At 39.7% G+C, this 21,281-nt stretch overlaps 1 protein-coding gene across 6 annotated transcripts in view; it reads right to left on the bottom strand.

Annotated features, from left to right (window-relative positions):
- The window catches only part of STK31 (serine/threonine kinase 31), an 85,385-nt gene that overhangs the window by 7,019 nt on the left and 57,085 nt on the right, over window positions 1-21,281 (bottom strand). For 5 of the 6 annotated variants that reach the window (XM_051852819.2, XM_051852818.2, XM_051852822.2 and 2 more), the window contains exons 20-23: window positions 21,096-21,182; window positions 20,123-20,272; window positions 15,449-15,571; window positions 10,159-10,227 (exon numbers count right to left, since the gene is read on the bottom strand). In XM_051852819.2, the coding sequence (XP_051708779.2) occupies window positions 10,159-10,227; window positions 15,449-15,571; window positions 20,123-20,272; window positions 21,096-21,182 (429 nt within the window). Of the gene's footprint in view, window positions 1-5,992; window positions 7,953-10,158; window positions 10,228-15,448; window positions 15,572-20,122; window positions 20,273-21,095; window positions 21,183-21,281 lie in introns of those variants that run through there. The other variant, XM_070059658.1, reaches the window with a different exon arrangement.

Genomic DNA, 21,281 nt, shown 5'->3' with positions numbered 1-21,281 from the left:
TTTCATCCCACTGTAAGTCTACAAGCATCTGTAGATCAATGCAATAGACTTGAAAGTTTAGAAACAAATCAATACATTTACGGTCAACTGATGTTGACACGGGTGTAAAGACCATTCAATGGAGAAAGAAACAGTCTTCTTAATAAATGATGCCAGAGCAAATGAACAGTCACATGCAAAACAAGGAAGCTGTAACTTTACACTTCAATATTCAAAATTAAACTTGAAATATATCAAAGATCTACATGTAAAAATCTAAAATCCTAAAACTCTAAGAAGAAACAGAGAAAAATTTTAGTGACTTTAGATTTGGCAAAGGACTCTTAGATTTGGCACTGAAAGCATAAGCAACAAAGGAAACAATGGCTTTTGTAAAAATTAGAAACTTTTGTGCTTCAAACAACATCATAAAGAAAGTGAAAATACCACCCATAGATATAGAGAATATATTTGCAAATCAAGTAAGAAAATTCAAGTAAGAAACTTTCAACAACTCAATAATGAAAAGACAATAACCTGATTTAAAAATTGGCAAAGGGTGGCAGACATCTGAGCTAGCCCACATGGGTTCAATGCTGGCCTCCAGCTCCTGATTCCAGCTTCCTGATAATTCAGACCCTAGCAATGGGGTTCATGCCACCCACATGGGAGACCTGGATTGGAATCCCTGGCTCCCAGCTTCAGCTCTGGCCCAGTCCCAACATCGCAGGCGTTTAGGGAATGAGCCTGCCTAAGGGAAAACATGCATGCTTTCTCCCATTATTTTTTAACATGTTATGTCAGAACAAAGTTACAAAACAAAAATACAAAGATAGTAATACAAAGATTTCCTTTATACTCCTCACCCTGCTTCCCCTATTAACATCTCATATTAATTACCTTTGTCACAATTTCTGTCTGTCCCTCAAACAAAATATCTTTTAAAAAATTAATGGTCAAAGTGTCAAGTAAGTAAAAACAACAATATAAAAAAATAATGGGTAAAGGATGAAAACATCACCTATTGTAATTGGCTGGTGTGGCTTTAAAATTTTTGTTTCCACTTATCTGTAGTATCTCTGCTTTCTTTAATGAATAAATATTGCTCCAAAATTATATAACTATAAACATATTTATAAAAATAAACACCAGGGCCGACGCTGCGGCTCACTTGGCTAATCCTCCGCCTGCGGTGCCGGTACCCCGGGTTCTAGTCCCGGTTGGGGTGCCGGATTCTGTCCCAGTCGCTCCTCTTCCAGTCCAGCTCTCTGCTGTGGCCCAGGAGTGCAGTGGAGGATGGCCCAGGTCCTTGGGCCCTGTACCCACATGGGAGACCAGGAAGAAGCACCTGGCTCCTGGCTTGGATCGGCACAGTGCGCCAGCCGTAGTGGCCATTTCAGGGGTGAGCCAACGGAAGGAAGACCTTTCTCTCTGTCTCTCTCTGTCTAACTCTGCCTGTCAAAAAATAAATAAAAATAAACACCAGAATACCTGAATAAATAAATAAATAAAGCTCTGTATGGCAATTTTCCAAGGAAGATAAACAAATGCCTAATAAACACATAAAAGGATGCTCAACATCATGGGTTACCAGGAAAATGCAAATCAAAACATACTGAGGCACTATTTCACACTCACAAGACAGCTAGAATCACAAAGTCAGACAGCAAGTGTTGGCTAGGATGAGGAGAAACTGGCACCCTGACACACTGCTGTTGGAAATTTAAAATGGTGTCACTCCTTTGGAAAACAGCCCAGCAGTTCTTGAAACATCTAAATGCAGAGTTACCACGTGATCCAGTCATTCCACTCCCACGGATATGAAAACATATGTCCAGACAAAAACTTGTATGCACATGTTTAGAGCTGCATTATTCATAATAGGCAAAAGGTAGAAACAACTCAAATGTCCATCAACAAACAATAAATAAAATGTAGTATATCTGTTCAACACAGTATTGTTGAGAAATTAAAAAAAAAAAAAAAGTACTGATACTGTACATGGAGGATCCAAAGTGGCTGAACAGGGTACAGCCACGCTAGATGGACGTTTCCGGAGTCTGACTGACAGAAATTTCTGGCAAATAAGTGAAAGCACAACCAAGACTCCACTGGACAAGAGGAGAGAAGGCGGATGCAGCAGCTGCCAGCCACCATCTTACCATATCAAGGTAGGAAGAAACTGCCTCACACCCCGCAACTTGCAGTTTTAGCTCAGAGGGAAGTCTGAGCTAAAAAAGTCATCCACTGACTTTTACTTGAGCCTAGGGAGCTGACTGGGGTCTGAGCAACAGCTGGACTTGCAGCAGGGAAGCGTCATTTCTTCCTTCTCCTCCCCAACTCCCACAGAGCGCAATACTCGGCTGCAAAGTCTGGCAGTGCCTCGCTGTCCCACTCCTACCAGTGTCAGAGTCAGAGTCAGAGTCAGGGCAGTACGTGGTGCAAAGGACAGATCCCCTGCATCCCACAACTGTGGAGGGTTTTGGGCATTAGCCCCAGAGCTATGCTCACATTCACCTTAGCTTCTGGGGGCTAACACCATAAGATGCTGTCTAAAGGAGAGAATCCTAAAGACAGAGAAAACGCTAAATTACATATGAAGGAAAACCAATTAGATTAACATCAGACTTCTCAGCAGAAACCCTACAGACCAGAAGAAAATGGGATGATATAGTCAAGGTATTAAAAGAAAAACTTCCAACCAGCAAAGCTATCCTTTAAAACTGAAGGAGAAATAAAGTATTTTCCAGATAACCAAAAACTGAGAGAATTCACAACCACCAGACCAAGCTTAAAAGAAATTCTGAAGGGCGTCCTGCACTAGAAGTAAATATGAAAACACATGACACCACCAAATTCACTAACAGAGCAGGCGGAACCATTACCCAACCAACAAAATGACAGGTCTTAGTCCCTGTCTATCAATACTAACCTTGAAAGTAAATAGATTAAGTTCTACAACCAAAAGACTTAGGTTGGCATATTACAAAGCTATGGTAATTAAAACATCATGGTACTGGCATAAAAAACTAATACACAGAGCAGTGGAACAGAACAGACAGCCCAGAAATTAATCCACATACATAAAGCTAACTGATTTTTGACAAATGTTCTCAGACCATACCGTGGAGTAAGGATAATCGCTTCAACACATAGTGCTGGCAAAATGGATTATATATCAAAACTGAGAGAATTCACAACCAGCAGACCAAGCTTAAAAGAAATTCTGGGCCAGCGCCGCAGCTCACTAGGCTAATCCTCCGCCTTGCGGCGCCGGCACCCCGGGTTCTAGTCCCGGTCGGGGTGCCAGAGTCTGTCCCGGTTGCCCCTCTTCCAGGCCAGCTCTCTGCTGTGGCCCGGGAGTGCAGTGGAGGATGGCCCAAGTACTTGGGCCCTGCACCCCATGGGAGACCAGGAGAAGTACCTGGCTCCTGCCATTGGATCAGCACGGTGCACCGGCCGCAGCGCGCCAGCCATGGCGGCCATTGGAGGGTGAACCAACGGCAAAGGAAGACCTTTCTCTCTCTCTCTCTCACTGTCCACTCTGCCTGTCAAAAAAAAAAAAATTCTGAAGGGTATCCTGCACTAGAAGTAAATATGAAAACACATGACACCACTATATATATACATATACATATACACATATAACATGAGGATGAGAATATATATATAGAGAGAGAGAGAAAGAGAGATCTATTCCATTTATGTGTGTGTGTGTGAGTGTGTAGAAGAATGACATTAGATCTATATCTCTCACCACACATAAAAATCAACTCAAGATGGATCTAAGACAAAAATTTAAAACCAGGGACTATGAAGTTGCTGGAAGAAAATCTAGGGAAAACACTCCAAGACATTGGTGTATGGGAATACTTTTTGAACAAGGCCCCCAAAACACAGGCAATAAAAACAAAACTAAACAAATGGGATTATCTCAAACTCAGACTCTTTCGCTGATAGTTCTCAAAAGAAGAAATACAGGGGCTGGCACCGTGGCACAGCATGTTAAAGACATGGCCTGCAGCACCAGCATCCCATACGGGCTCTGGTTCGAGTCCTGACTGCTCCACTTCTGATCCAGCTCCCTGCTAATGCGCTTGGTAAGGCAGCAGAGGATGGCTCAAGTCCTTTTGTCCCTGCATCCACGTGGGAGACCTGGAGGAAGTTCCTGGCTCCTAGCCTTGGTCTGGCCCCAGCCCTGGTCATCGCAGCCATTTGGGAGTGAACCATCATCAGATGGATGATCTTTGTGTCTCCTTATCTATCTCTGCAACTTTGCCTTTCAACCAACCAAATAAACCTAAAAAAAAAAAAAAAAAAAAAAAAAGAAGAAGAAGAAGAAATACAAATGGCCAACAAATATATGGAAAAACACTCAACATTACTAGCTATCAAGGAAATGCAAATGAACACTACAATGAGATATCACCTCACCTCTATCAGAATGCCTAAATTCCAAAACATACAGAGGATGCTGGAGAGGATGTGGAGAAAGGGGACCAGTAATACACTGTTGGTGAGAATGTAAATTAGTTCAGCCACCGTGGAAAACAATGTGGAAATATCTTAAAACATTAGAAATAGATTTGTCATATGATTTAGTAATACCACTACTGGGTATATAGGGAAAAGACTCCAACACTATCAAAAAGATACCTGCACTACCATATTTATAACTGCACTGTTCAAAATAGCCAAAATTTGGAACCAACCAAGGTGTTCATGATCAGATGAATGGATAAAGATAATGTGGTATACATATACAATGGAATACTTTTCAGCTATAAAAAAGAAATTCTACCATTTGCAGTAAATTGGACATAACTAGAGGACATCATGTTGAATAAAATAAGCCAGACAGAGAAAGACAAATACTGCACGTGCTCCCTTGTATGTGGAAACTAAAATTTAAGAAACAACAACAACAACAACAAAAAAAACCGTCTGTGTATCAGTACTGCTGCAAATATAGTTTTGTAAAACTTGCTTTATACTTTGTCAAATCAATGGTTAAGAATGTTACTCTACTATAGTTTTAATGAACTGTGATTACTTTAAAATTTACTATATATGGGTGATATGGTCATTTTTTCCATTAAGCTACTGTTTATAGCCATTGTCCATATTCCCACTAAACTAGGGTCTTTTAGCTTTTTACTCATTAAACTTCTTATTTTGTGAAATATTAAGTCTTTTTGCTGTAATATAAATTTAAAATATGTTATCCCAACAACAAAAAGACAGAAAGGGAGAGGAAGGCAGGTGGGAGGCCGGGGGAGGGAGGGAGGAAAGGAATATCATTATTTTCTTAGAATTGTTCCATATAAAACATATTCAATCTGTTAAAAACTAACTAAAAAATAAAATTAAAAAATGCTTTAAAAAGTACTGATATTATAATTTGCACAAACCTTGAAAAATTATGCTAAGTGAAAGAAGTCATCAAAGCTGAGATACTATATGATCCCATTCATATAAATCTGCAGAACGGACAGATAAATCTACAGGCACATAAAACAGACTAGTAATTGCTTAGGGTTAGAGTAGGGGGTGGAGACAAGGGAGGTGATAGCAGAAGAGTTTCCAGGTTCCTTTTGTAGGTGATGAGAATATCCTAAAATTGACTGTGGCGATGGCTGCATATATTTATGACTACACTAAAAACTAATTTAAATGGATAAATTATAAGGATAGATTATTTCTCAATAAAATTGTTCAAAACTGATTATAAAACTTTACTGAAAATCATTTCATTGAATTTAAAACACCTTAAAATAATAAGCAAATTAAAACACTGCCAAACTGGAAGGAAAACATCTGTGTATTTTAGAATTGTGTCTAGGAACCACACTGAATCTGTTCTTTTTGTATTAATAACATATTAACATGAAAATTAAAGAAAATACCATTAAATTATGAAACATGATAAAAAATCTTTATAGCATATTTTTTTTTTTTTTTTTTTGGACAGGCAGAGTGGACAGGGAGAGAGAGAGAAACAGAGAGAAAGGTCTTCCTTTTCTGTTGGTTCACCCCTCAATGGCCGCTGCAGCCAGCGTGCTGCAGCTGGCACACCGCGCTGATCTGAAGCCAGGAGCCAGGTGCTTCTCCTGGTCTCCCATGCAGGTGCAGGGCCCAAGGACTTGGACCATCCTCCACTGCACTCCTGGGCCACAGCAGAGAGCTGGACTGGAAGAGCAGCAACCGGGATAGAATCCAATGCCCCGACCGGGACTAGAACCCGGGGTGCCGGCGCCGCAGGTGGAGGATTAGCCTATTGAGCCATGGCACCAGCCTATAGCATACAGTTCAATTTCAGACATGCTAAGTTATTAAAGATAATAATAACTAGATTCAATGTGATACAGCAATATGTAAAACAAGTCCTAGATAAGTGGAGAAATACTATTTCCCTTACTACAAAGATAATGTTTTCATTAAGATAGCAATTATCCTTCAGATTAACCTATAAATTCAACATAATCCCAAGTCTGAAGAGTGTTTTTCAGAGAACTTAACAAGTCGGTGCCAAAATTCATGAGGGACAATAAAATAACAGCCAAGACAGCATTGAAGAAAAAGGTCCAGAAGGAAAGCCAAAGCCTTCAACAAAGGCACAGTATTTACAGCAGTGCAACATGGCAATGGGTCAGAAAACAAGTCTGTGACACAGAAAGAGCCCCTAGCAGATTCCTCAGTGCATGGAAATTTGGCATAGGACAGAGGGTATTATTAATCAGTAGAGAATAAGACTACTGAATAAATGGTGCTGGATTAACTAACAGTCCACACAAAGATAAAATCATATCCTTACTTCAGGTCATATGTAAAAGTGAATTCCAGAAGAATTAAAAACATGAAGGAAATGGGAGAAAAAAAAGGCCCAAGAAATTAAGAATGTTCACTATGAAAATATAAGGAAGCAAGGCTCCTTCATTCAACAAATACTTAAGCCCTTTACTATGCCTACCCTTGCATAGGGGATAGAGGGGATAAAATGAGGCACAGTATATAGCCCCTGCCCTCACTGAGTTTACAGACCACAAATAAATGCCATGTATTTTTTAAAAACATATTAAAATAATAATCTATTTTTAAATAACAAATTCATACATAGATATTCCTGGAAAGATGTACAAGAAATGAGCAGGAGTGCTGGTGTTTCTATGGAGAGGATTTGGGAAAAGGGAGATAGTGCACATAGATTACTTACATGCTTCCTTTGGTAACTTGAGAATTTTGTATCATCTACATGTTATCTTTTTGTAGGAATTAACCTTAAAATAAACATGAAATTTAACAACAGTGACATGGGTTACCCTCAACTTACAAATACTTAAGCAGAGGCTGAATGTCATCTGTTGATATTTTTGGAGGAATTTTTCTGACAAGTTAATTATTCTCTAATAACTCTTTAAACTTCCTGATTCCATGAATTCATGGAATTCTTCTCCATCTGTGGAGTGCCATCTCCAAAGTCCAGACTTCAGTGTGGTGCCTTGTGTGCAGGCACAAAATGTAAGGAAAGACAATCCCATGCCCAGCACTGATAGCTGCCTCAGATCATAGACGCAAATACTACACAAGCCCATAGTCAACAGAGACCATGTATTTATTCATCTTCATTATACGTACAACTAGCAGGGAGCCCAGCATCTCAAGCCCTTCTGTAATCCCTTCTCTGCAAATGTAGGCTGGGCCTACAAAATTGTTTCTAACAAAGATAAAACATGGGGTCTTCCAAAAGTTCACAGAAACACATATTATGAAAAAGCTATGCATGGATTTCATTATTATGTGCACCAAAATAAACATATTTTCATTCCACTTTCCACAAACTTTCCAAAGCACGCTCATGAAGCAGAGTGATGGGATGCCACATCTCGGAGCTGGTGATGAACTCTGACTTCTGTTTAGCTTGAAGTAACACCTTGACAGTAGGGACTCCATTTTGGAGCACTTGAGACTCCATTCTGGGAAAGCACACACACACACACCCCCCACCGTGAGACTCTGGTCTGAAACTATGATCTAAAACAGTTGAACAACAGCAGTCCACTACATCACACTTGGCAGAGCACAGAAACCCCCTACCATGATCGCTTGGAAGTGGGTAGGCTACACCTGGGTTAATGATAAAAATGTAATTTGCCTATGTCCTACATATGATTAAAACCAATACCTAGAGCAATGTCAAGATTATAATTGGAATTGTTAAGATTATAACTGGTATTGTCAAGATTATAATTGATACTAGTTTCCCATAGGTTTTAGGTCAGCTTGACCCTGGTAACCACGTATTCCCCCCTGTTCCTAGCAACCATGAATTCCCCTCCTGATTTTGTGGTTTTTGCCTTTATCAACCCTGTTGCTTTGGGCTTCAGTGTCAAGAGTTCTTTAGGGCATGATCCCACTCTCCATCGCCGGCAATAAAGGACCATCAAATTTTATCAATGTGTGGAGCTCCTTTGTTTGCACTCGCTCAGGTACAACAAGCTAATAGACTCTACTGCATTCTCTGCTCATACACTCTGATGAAACAAGCTCCATGATGGAAATATGGCAAAGGAACGAATCTACCTCTGGCCAACAACCAGAAAAGAACACGGGACCTCAGGCCCCCCGGCCTCCCAACTGAAACAAACTGAACTCCAAGGACAAATATGTGTGCTTGGAGGCCTCTCAGTCCACAGCTGGGCTCTAAGATGAGAACTGCAAGCCAACACTGGTTGGCAGCCTGTGAGCAACTCTGAAACTGAGGAGCCAAATAAGCATGCCCCAGACTCCTGGCTCACAAAACTCTAAGATAATAGATGTCTTTTCAGTTGTGAAATTTCAGAATAACTTAGTAGAAAGTAATCTGTCTTCTGACCTGAAAGGCCAGGGGCTTCAGGTGTTCACTGTCGGTCATTGACAAATAACAAGAAATTTTCATCACAGATTTTTCTGAAAGCATAAACCTTTATCAATCTTCTTTGCCACCCCATTCCACAGAAATAGCTAAGGAAGCACAACACACACTTTCATAATCTCCTAAAAGCTGTGAATACTTTTCACTGCTATCAAAGAAGAGTGGCAAAGTCGTTTCTAAGGGTGTTGTTAAAAATTTCATGATATATTAGTAGGCACTATAAGACAGAATATTTCTGTGGTCAAATAAGGGACTATGACTAAGCAAAATTATATTCCTTCACTGTAGTCCAAACTATCAAAATGGCATGAGGACTTCTACAGACTGACCATAAAATTTAGACTCGCCATCATATTTAACCTCTTAGTTTACCGGATTCCCACTTTCTCTGAGGAACTAAAAAGCTTCTCCCAAAGTACTTTCTTATACTATACTTACATGTCTCTGTTGTTTACTTGTTCACATTTCTAAATTATTAATTTTCAATGAGGCAATTCTTGCCATTCCAGCACCTGGTTCAATTCCCAGTATAGTCTACATGTTCAAAGAATCCTGGCTGAACACATACATGAATGACAAAGCAAGCACAATGGCATAGATAGATCACCAAAAAAAAAAAAAAAAAGTATTTAAGGAGCCAGTGCTGAGACACAGTAGACTAAGCTGCCATCTGCAATGCCAGCTTCCCATATGGGCACCAGTTTGAGTTGCAGCTGCTCCACTTCCAATCCAGCTCACTGCTAATTTGCCTGGGAAAGCAACAGAGAATGGCCCAAGTGCTTGGGACCTGCACCCACATGGGAAACAAGGATGAAGCTCCCGGCTCCTGGCTTCAGCTGTCTCAGCCCCGCTATTGTGACTAATTGGGGAGTGAACCAGCAGATGGAAGACCACTGTCTTTCCCTCTCTCTCTCTCTGTAACTCTGCCTTTCAAATAAATAAAAATAAATCTTTTTTAAAAAAGTATTTAAGTACTGTAAAAAGCTAAATTGCAATAAAACATTAACTTTAATATAATCTTGGAATACACAGTATACAATATTTATCCTTAATTATTAATTATTTATATCATCAGTGTGACAAACACACAACTCAGCAATGTTAAATTCTGGCAATGGTGCTAAGCAGGGCATTGAATTTTTCCAAACCTTGTTTATCATAAGTGCTATTTTTGGATTCTTACAAAAATTGAAAGATGTTTCCAAATACTTAAGTTTGCATAACTGTGCATGTTTCAAACCAATATATAACAAAAAAAATTTACATACCAAATGAAACTGATCCACTTTTGGGATTCCATCTTCATTTGTTTCAAATTCCTGGTTTTGAACAGAAAGCTGTAAAACAAAATAAGAATAAATAAATTTCCAAAGTATCAAACTACTGATTCTATAAAAAAGTCAAATCTAGACCTCTTCAGATTCTGTTGACTACAGAAAAGCACACTTAAAGAAATCAGGTGAGTTCTTTGTACGGTAAAACCATTTTCAAGAGTGATCAAATGCTTCCTAGGGTTCTTAAAGTTTCAACCAGAGTAGATGTGCACACTAAAAACACTTTAATATTTTTTCAATTAATAAAAAAAAGTTGTGTTTAGAACTTAGTAGTCCTGGGGAATGAAGTTAGCATAGCAGTTAAGCCACTGGTTAAGAGACCCACATCCCATATTGGAGTGCCTGTGCTGCAGTCTTGGCTCTGCTCTTGATTCCAGATTCCTGCCAATGGGCACCTTGGAAGGCAGTAAGTGAACTCAAGTACTTGAGTCCCTGCCAACCATGTAGGAGACCTGGATGGAGTTCCAGGCCCCTGGCTTCAACCTTGCCCAGCTCCAGCTCTTGTGAGCATTTGGTGAGTGAACCAGTGCATGGAAGGTCTCTCTTCTGTCTCTCTGCCTCTTAAGTAAAATGAAAATAAATTTACTTTGTGTAAAACAAATTAGAAAGCCATTCATAGGTTCTTTTTTTTTTTTTTAGATTTATTTATTTATTTATTTAAAAGACAGTTAAAGAGAGAGGAGATAGATCTTCCATCCACTGGTTTACTCCCCAAATGGCTGCAATGATCGGGTCTGAGAAGCCAGGAGCCAGGAGCCTCCTCCAGGTCTCTCACATAAGCACAGGGGCCCAGGCACTTGGGCCATCCTCTGGTGCTTTCTCAGGCACATTAACAGGGAGCTGGAATACATGTGGAGCAACCAAGACATGAACCAGCATCGCAGGTGGCAGCTTTACCAGCTACACCACAACACTGGCCCCCATTCATAGTTTTTTTCCTAATACACACTTTCCATGGACTTTTAAAAAAATTTATTTTTATTTATTTGAGTTACAGAGAGTGGTAGAGACAGGTCTTTCAACCGCTGGTAAACTCCCCAGATGGCCGCCAACAGCCAGAGTTGTGTGGATCCAAAGCCAGGAGCCAGGAGCTTATTCCAGGTCTACTACGTGGGTGCAGGGGCCCAAGGACTTGGGCCATCCTCTACTACTTTCCCAGGCCATAGCAGAGAGCTGGATCGGAAGAGGAGCAGTCAGGACTAGAATCGGCGCCCATATGGAATGCCAGCACTTCAGGCCAGGGCTTTAACCCGCTGCACCACAGCAGTGACCCCTCCATGGACTTTTAAAAGATCTATCCTACGCACAGATATCCAAACTTTACTGCACCAAAATAAACTTATCTTCTAATTCCATTTTCTACAACTTTTTGAAGGATTCTCATATACAACAAGAAAATCTCTAAACCTGAAAATTAAACATCACAGTTCTAAATAATCTATGGGCCAAGGAGAAGTCTCAAAGGAATTAAATATTTGTAGAACAGGATTAAAATACAAAGCATCAGGGCTGGCACTTTGGTGTAGTGTGTTAAAGCCTACAGTGCCAGAATCCCATATGGGCGTCAGTTCGAGTCCCAGCTGATCCATTTCCAATCCAGCTCCCTGCTAATGCTCCTGGGAAAGTAGCAGAGGATAGTCCAAGTTCTTGGGCCCCTGAACCCATGTGGGAGAAAAGGAAGAAGCTCCTGACTCCAGCCTTCGGATTGGCTCAACAGATTCATATCGTGTGGCCATTTGGGGAGTGAACCAGTAGATGGAAGACCTTTCTCTCTGTCTCTCCTTCTCTGTGTAACTCTAGTTTTTCAAATAAATAAATCTTTTAAAAATAACATCAAAATATGGAGGAGGTAGGTAAAGAAGTATATTTGGGCCAGCGCCGTGGCTCACTAGGCTAATCCTCCGCCTTGCAGTGCCGGCACACCAGGTTCTGGTCCCGGTCGGGGCGCCAGATTCTGTCCCGGTTGCTCCTCTTCCAGGCCAGCTCTCTGCTGTGGCCAGGGAGTGCAGTGGAGGATGGCCCAAGTGCTTGGGCCCTGCACCCCATGGGAGACCAGGAGAAGTACCTGGCTCCTGCCATCGGATCAGCACGGTGTGCTGGCCGCAGTGCGCTAGCCACGTCGGCCATTGGAGGGTGAACCAACGGCAAAGGAAGACCTTTCTCTCTGTCTCTCTCTCTCACTGTCCACTCTGCCTGTCAAAAAATAAAAATAATAAAAAAAGAAGTATATTTGGGGGGCCGGCGCTGTGGTATAGTGGGCTAAGCCTCTACCTGTGGCACTAGAACCCTAAATGGGTGCCAGTTCAAGTCCTAGCTGCTCCTCTTCTGATACAGCGCTCTGTTAAGGCCTGGGAAGGCAGTAGAAGATGGCCCAAGTGCTTGGGCCCCTTGCACCCACATGGGAGACCCAGAAGAAGATCCTGGCTCCTGGCTTTGGACTAGCCCAGCTCCAGCCATTGCGGCCATCTTGGGAGTGAACCAGTAGATGGAAGACCTTTCTCTCAGTCTCTCCCTCTGTCACTCTGCCTCTCAAATAAATAAAATCTGTTTAAATATATATATATATATACACACACACACACATATATATATAGGGAAACGGTAAGAGCAAAAATCAACAAAATTGAAAACAGAAAAACAACAGAGAAGCAAAGAGCTGGTTCTTTGAAAAACTGACAAAACTTTAGCAAGATTGGCAAAGGAAAAAAGAAAGGCAAATTACGATACCAGGAATGAAATAGGATATAACAACAAACCTCAAAGGTCAAAAGATAATAAGGCAAGACTAAGAACAACTCTACACATAGAAAGTTGGCAACACAGACAAAACTGGTCTCTTCCTTGAAAAACAAACTGCCACAACTCACCCAATCTGAAATAATCTTCTGAATAGCTCTATGACCACTAAGGGAATCAAATTTGCAACTTAAACATTTCTAAAAACAAAATGCCAAGGCCAAGATAATTTCATTGGCAAATACTAACAAATGTTTAAAACAGAATTAACACCAATTCTATATGATTTCTTTTGGGGGAAAAAAAAAACACTTCTTGTTTCATTTTATGAACTTAATATTAACCTAGTACCAAATCCAGATAAAAACTAAACTAAAACTACCAACTAATATCCCTTATGAATACAGATACAAAACTCTTCAACAAAAATTAAGCAAACAAAATTTGGCAACTTAAAAAAGGAAACATATATCATGACCAAATGGAGTGTATTCTGGTAATGCAAGGTTAGTTCAATCTTGAAATATAAACCAATGTAATCGACTACATTAACAGCATAATGGAAAGAAAATTTACATAGCAATCAATGAAGAAAAAGCACTCGACAAAATTCAATACCCACTCATGAAAAGAAATATTCAGAGCAACAGGAAAGAGGCAAAGTTCATCTGCTGTGAAGTAAAGAGCATCTGTGGCAGCAAGCATTTAGTACAGTGGTTAAGACAACATTCAGGACAACTGCATTCCCTATCAGAGTGCCAGCTCCACTTCCAATTCCAGCTTCCTGTTAACAAACAGCCTGGAAGGTAGCAGATGATGACTCAAGTGGGTTCCCATCACTCATGCAGGAGACCCATACTGAGTTCTGGGCTCTTGGCTTCAGCTTAATCCAGCCCTGGATGTTGTGAGTATTTGAGGAATGGACCAGCAGATAGAAGATATATCTATTTCTATTTCCCACCCTTCCACTCTCCATCTTTCAAAAATAGTTAAATAAGTAAAAATTAGAAGTATTCAAAAAAAAGGGCATCTATCAAAAAACCTACAGCTAATATCATACTGATTTATGAATGCCTCACTGGTTTCACCCATAAAATCAGGAACAAGGTAAAGATGTCCATTCTCAATGATCTTATTCAACATAGAAAAATAAATAAATAAATAAATAAATGAAAAAAAGCATAGTATTGGGAGTTCTAAACAGTATAGTCATATATGTAAAAGAAAAACTGGAGGCAATAAATTAGAAGCAAATAAAATTATCTTTATTTTCACATGTCTCAGTCCATTTTGTGTTGCTGTAACAAAGTACTGGAGGCTGGGTACTCTATAAACAAGAGGTTTATGGAACTAACAGTTCTAGAAATAATAAGAGCAGGACTCTGGCATCTGCTAAGCTCTAGTGAGGGTCTTCTGGCTGCATGAGAACAGAGCAGCTGCCATCACTGTGGAAGGGTGTGCAAGATGGGGAGATCACATGAGGAAACAGGAACAAGAGAGATTCGGGCTCACTCTTTTTATAATCACTTATATATAATCACTATAAGCAAGGTTCAGTGAGAACTACATTAAAATCTTTTCAAGAGTAGTACCTTCACACTCCTGATCACCTTCCACTAAGTCCAACCTCTTAAAAGTTCTACACCATCTCAATGCCACCATACTAGGGACCGAGCTTCCAAGCACATGAAACTTTGGGGACATACACTCAAACCACATTTAAACTAAAACAGCAAATAACACAACTGTCTGCAAAGACAATCTCAAAGAATCTACCAAGTGCACCTAGAACTAATAAGTTCAGCAAAGTTACAGGATACAAAATAAATCACAAAAGCCAACTGCAATTCCTATAATACTAGCAATTAACACAAAGACACCCAGATTGAAAGCATAATACCATGTAAAATTGCTTTCCCAATTTTATGATTGCTTACAATTACTTACAATTTCATGATTGCTGCCATAGTCATATGCTCTGTAGCTTTCATAAATCAATTCACATTTTAACTTTAAATGTATTTTGAGAGAAAAATAATAAAAAAAAACACTTGCTTTATGAACTAATTCATTTTTCCTTAAAGTCATTAAAATATAGAACTAAAATATCCATCAACGTAGTGTCTACAAATTCTCCTGAAGACTAACTTGTGAATTAATATGTGCGCATTGGGGAACAATGAGCCTTCCCTGTGCTCTTCCAACCCAGACATTATCATCATTCCCTTCAGTAAGGCAGAGCCACATTTCACAGAGTTCCTTCCCCTGTAGAGTCACAATGTTTTGTAGTTTTTAGTGTACAGCTCCTGCACACCTTTTGTTAAATCTATCAAAACATCCATAGTTTTGATAGTTTGGTAAATTTTTTAAAATTTCATTTTATATACTGAAATACATATGTAATAAAATATATATTGCATATATACTTTATATATATATAAATATATGTATATATGTCACTGACCTACTTCAGTAACAAATAACATACCCACAATAAAAGACAGCCATAAGCATACAGGTCTGAACTTGCAGAAGGAGGTTTTCCCATTTTCAGTTCAGGTGACATCAAACTCAAGTCACCAACCATCATGTTCACTGAGGCACGCTGACTCTACAAAAACAAGATAGTTTAAATATTTTTACAGGCAACACAGTTGAGGTTGCTTTCCACGAAATATTCTGCAATTAACAGAAAAATTTTGAAATTCTTCATTTTCTTGTTCTCAAATATTATCTAACTTCTGCTATTATAAAATGCCCTTAAAAAATCACACTTAACAAAGCTAACAGTGAGACTTTTATTACATTCAGATTAGATTCAGATGATTCAAAACCAGTTACCATTGATTCTTGCATTAAACATTTAGTATTTTTTAATATTTTATCTATATATATGAGAGGTAGAGTTACAAACAGTAAGAGGGAGAGACAGAGAGAAAGGTCTTAAGTCCGTTGGTTCACTCCCCAGTTGGCCACAATGGCCGGAGCTGTGCTGATCTGAAGCCAGGTGCTTCTTTCCGGTCTCCCATTTGGGTGCAGGGGCCCAAGGATTTGGGCCATCTTCTACTGCTTTCCCAGACCTCAGCAGAGAGCTGGATTGGAAGATGAGCAGCTGGGACTAGGACCGGTGCCCATATGGGATGCCGGCACCACAGGCAGAAGATTAACCCACTGCGCCGGTGCTGGACCCAAACTTTTAGTATTTTTTAAAAGAAATTTTATAAGAACACTTATATTCTCTAATTCTGAATATTCTAAATAATGTTTTTTTTTAAAAACTAAAATTCCAAAAAGTATTTTCTTCCTTACTGGCCATTTTCTAAATTTTCCATTTCTAACATGTCACAGGATGACGAGGAACAAGAGCAGACAAACACTGATTGTACTTCCTACTCTCTCACTCACTTCTGTGTAAACTTGTGCTCAAACCTCTTTAGGTCTAAATTAGCTAATTTAGAAAATGGAAATAATATCTACCTTACAGAGCTACTATAAAGATAAAGGTACTGGGGCCAGCACGGTGGTGCAGTGGGTTAAGCCGCTGTCTGCAGTGCTTGCAGCCCATATGGGTGCCAGTTCAAGTCCTGGCTGTTCTACTTCTGATCCAGATGCCTACTAATGCTCGTTGGAAAGCAGCAGAGGATATGCTTGGGCCCCTACCACCCACGTGGGAGACCTGGAAGAAGTTCCTGGTGCCACCCATTGAGGCCATTTGGGGATTGAACCAGCAGATGGAAGATCTCTCTCCTCTCTGTAACTCTGCCTTTCAGGTAAAAGAAAAGAACAAAAAAGAAAGAGAGGGAAAGTAAGGGGAGGGAAGAAGGGAAGAAGGGAGGGAGGGAGGGAGGGAAGAAGGGAGGGAGGAAGGAAGGAGAGAGAGAGAGAAAGAGAAAGAGAGAGGGGGAAAGAAAAAGAAAGAGGAGGGAGAGGGAGGGAGGAAGGGAGGGAAGAAGAAACCCAGTGATCTAGGAGCTATGGGGTCTGGATAATGTTCTTTGGGGGGAAAAAAAAGATAAAGGCATCTAGCACAAAGCCCAGCACATAGCACTAAGTGCTGACTGGCTCTTCTCTACATACTGTCTTTATCTTTGCTTCTCAAAGTGTGGTCCCAAAGCCTGTAGCCACAGCATTAACTAGGAGCTTGTTAGAAATGCAGAATCTTTAGCCCAAAAATGTTGAATAATAATCTGCATTTAACAAGCTCCCCAGGCGATTCCTATGCACTCTAATACCCAAAAAGCAAGCATCTTGACTACAGACTACTTTTCAAATTTTTCTTCCTAATTAATACTTCAGGCCGAAAGTAGTATGAAAACTGTAGCAAAAACTAAGTTTAATCACTATTTCAAGGTAAATAATTTTAATTGAAGATTAAAACAATGTCTTGGGAAATAATAACAGTTTACAAATGAGTATAAAAGAGGAAGAGTAGGTGCTGGCGTAGCAGGAAAAGCTTCTGCCTGCAGTGCCGGCATCCCATATGGGTGCCGGTTCAAGTCCCAGCTGCTCCATTTCCAATCCAGCTCTATGCTATGGCCTGGGAAAGCAGAGGAAGATGATCCAAGTCCTTTGGGCCCCTGCACCCACGTGGGAGACCCGGAAGAAGCTCCTGGCTCCTGATTTCGGATCGGTGCAGCTCCAGCCCTTGTGGCCAATTAGGGAGTGAACCAGCAGATGGAAGACCGACCTCTCTCTCTCTCTCTCTCTCTCTCTCTCTCTCTGCCTCTCCTTCTCTGTGTAACCCTGACTTTCAAATAAATAAATAAATATTTTTTTAAAAAAAGAGGATGAGTAATTCCTGGAGTAGTCATATCTACAGTTGTGCAAATGGGATGCTCAACAGGAAAACTGAGAACCTTAGAAGTTGAGAACTTAAAATTCAATTTATTTTTCTTATGGTGTTATCTTAATTCTCAAGTGAACTAATGTGATAAAATAAATATTTCAGAAAGTCAGTCTATAATCCTGCACAATCCAGTTTTTTTCTCAATTGAATATTTTCACTTTCTTTTTTTGAGTTACCGTATGAAAATCATACAGACTACACATACAACAGTAGCATCACTCTAAGATTGCAGAAAGCATTGGCATACGAGCATACTAAGAACAGCTTAGATAACAAACACCAGCAAGGATGTAGAGAGACTGGAATCCTTATACATTGCTGGTGGAAATGTAATTCAGTGCAATTGGGGACAGGCATTTGGCACAGCAATTAAGACATCACCTGCACCCCAAGCTGGAGTGCCTGAGTTTGAATTCCAGCTCCACTCCTGATTCCAATTTACAACAAATGCACATTCTGGAAGGCAGCAAGTGATGGATGGCTCAAGTGTCTGGGTCCTTGCCACCCACATGGGAGACCTAGATTAAGTTCCCAGCTCCTAGCCCAGCCCAACCCCAGCTGTTACAGGCTTTTAGGGAGTGAACCAATGGATGGAACAGATCTCTCTCTCTTTCTCACTCTCTCTTCTTCCTCTTTTTTCTCTGTTCCTTTATTTTCAAATGAATAAGTAAAATATTTTTCTAGGGGTTGGTGCTGTTGTGTACCAGGCTGGACTGCTGCCTGCAGTGCCAGCATCCCATATGGGCGTCGGTTCGAGACCCAGCTGCTCCACTTCCAATCCAGCTCTCTGCTAAGGCCTGGGAAAGCAGTAGATGATGGCCAGAGTCCTTGGTCCTCAATACCCATGTAGGAGACCCAGAAGAATCTCCTGGATCCTGGCTTTGGATCAGCACAGCTCTGGCTGTTGCAGCCAACTGGAGAGTGAACCAGCAGATGGAAGACTTTCTCTCTCTCTCTACCTCTCCTTGTCTCTCTCTGTAACTCTGACTTTCAAATAAATTAATCTTTAAAAAACTATTTTTCTAAAAATGATATAACCACTTTTGAAAACATTTATTTTCCTCAAAAGTAAAATATAGTTACCACATGACCCAGTAATTTCACTTAAACAGCAATGAAAACTCTTCTGCAAAAAACTGTACACCAATGTTCATAGCAACAAAACTGATAATAACAAAAATGTAAACAACCCAAATATTCATCAACTGATGAATACATAAGCAAACTGTGGTACAGCCATACAATTAAATACAATTTAGCCATAAAAATAAATGGTGTTCTGATCCATGCTATAACATGGATAACTTCAAAAACACTATGCTAAGTAAAATGAGCCATTCATGAAAGGCTATATATTATATGATTCCATTTATATGGGATATCTAGAACATACAAGTTCATAGAAACAGAAAATGTATCAATGATTTCCAAGGCCTAGGGAGAGGGAGAATAGGGGAGTGGCTACTAATCATTATGGAGCTTCTTTTTGGGAATGATAAAGTTCTGGAACTAGACAGTGGTGACCAATGCAACACTTTATAAATATGCTACTGAGTTGTACACTTTATGTGAATTATATCTCAATGAAGTTGTTACTTTTAAAGGATTATCCATTCCATAATTATATATGTATCCCAAAACATATTATACACTATATATATATATATAAATTCCTATTTGTCAGATAAATAGGAAATTGCTCCATGTGATCATGTATGTTTTGAGGTTAACCATTTTACCAAAAAACAAAATTTGACAATATACTCTTTAATTGTCTGATTTTTGCTACCTCGGTAAATTTCCTATTTGGAGGTAATATGGCACCAAATAACAGTCATCGAAGTTCAGCCAAGACTTGAACTGAATGGAAAAATCTATAGTTCCCAGGTTTCTAAAAGTGTTTATTCTTGACCAAAAAACAGCAACTTATATTTAAGTTTAATCACTGAGAAAAAAGGATGACACCAGCAGGAGAAGGCAGGGAGAGGACCACCGAGTTTCTCTGAGTTATTTCGTACTGACGGAATGTTTCCTGATGAAGAAACAAGCAACAGTGAATGCTACCAATGCCAGTGAGTGTAACGGCAGGTGCTCCTAAGACTTGGGTCAGAATATAGAAGACTTAAACCTGGAAACTCTTGTTCCAGCACCTACCTGACAGCAGAAAGCTATTGACACTATAAGATACTCCTTAACTGAAGGCATCGATGCTATAAGAAATTATAATACACTACCATATTACATGTAAGCACTGAACTATTGCCTAGTAAAATTAAATGAAGTCTAAAACCTATTTGTAAAACCATGATATTATACCACAGATTTGGTGAAGTCAAAATCTCCAACAATTCCTTGCTCACGGTTTAGAGCAAACACGTTGTTCTGATGAAGGGATCCATGAATGATGTCAGCCTTGTGCAATGTGTGGAGGCCCTGGGCAACGCCCTTCATGACCTTTAATGCTTCCTGCAAAGACGTGCACACACAAGAAATCGGGAAATGGGTAAATCCTGTTAACACATGAACCTCTTTAACTTCAAAATGTTCCAGACTTGGAACAGCTATTCGGCAGATTGCTCCAAACAAACCTTTAGTAATAATACAGCATAGAGAGATAATTTAAGGCCAGGTGAAGCCTTGATTATACAACTGGTGATGTGTGTTTGTGCACATAATTCACACATGTACATATATGCATTCATTTGGATAAACATATATATATATATATATGTATATATATATTCTTCAATCTCTCAGGAGACAGATTATAAAAAACCATATGAAGCAGCCAGGAAAGAAGAGACTGAAATCATGTTACTAGGGAGGAAGAATCATTCTTCCTTTATTGTTATTAATTAATTCTAAATCTGCGGTGGTAAGAATTAAAACTGCCACTTAAGCACTTACAAAGAATACTTCAAAAAGTTAGTGGAAAAATCAAAATGAAAGATAATGCACGTATTCCATGAACCTTTTTGAAAAGCCCTCGTTTAATAGCTAGTGCTGTTTTAGACAATGTGCATATAGCACAGCTCAACTGCTGTGAGCTTGGGTTCTACAATCAGAAAGATCTAATTTCAAGTGCTTATTCTGCCTCTGGCCAAGGGACCCTCTGCAAGTCAATCCCTTTAAGCCTCATTTTTTCTCATTTGCATAACAGGATAACTCCTATCACAGGACTGATGTGACAAATAGAATAACACAAGTCAAACTGCTACAGTAGAGCATGCAGTGTGCATGAGGAGTTATTTCTCACTGACCACATGTGTTGAAAGAGTGTTTTACTTACATCTGAAGTTAAAGGCATGCTAGCCTGAACAGCACTCAGGTTTGCCCGAGGATAGTACGGAACCACCAGATACGCCATAGGATCTGACTAAGATGGAAACAGAGAATGTGACTCAAAGGCAAAGATTATTCAACACGTTTTTAGGATACATTGATTCCATATATAGTAGTTTTTGTTTATACAAAA

Source organism: Oryctolagus cuniculus, chromosome 16 (genome assembly GCF_964237555.1).
Source record: "Oryctolagus cuniculus chromosome 16, mOryCun1.1, whole genome shotgun sequence".
Taxonomy (NCBI): Eukaryota; Metazoa; Chordata; class Mammalia; order Lagomorpha; family Leporidae; genus Oryctolagus; species Oryctolagus cuniculus.
Note: the sequence above shows the minus strand (reverse complement) of the source record. Positions and strands in the feature narration are given on the sequence as shown.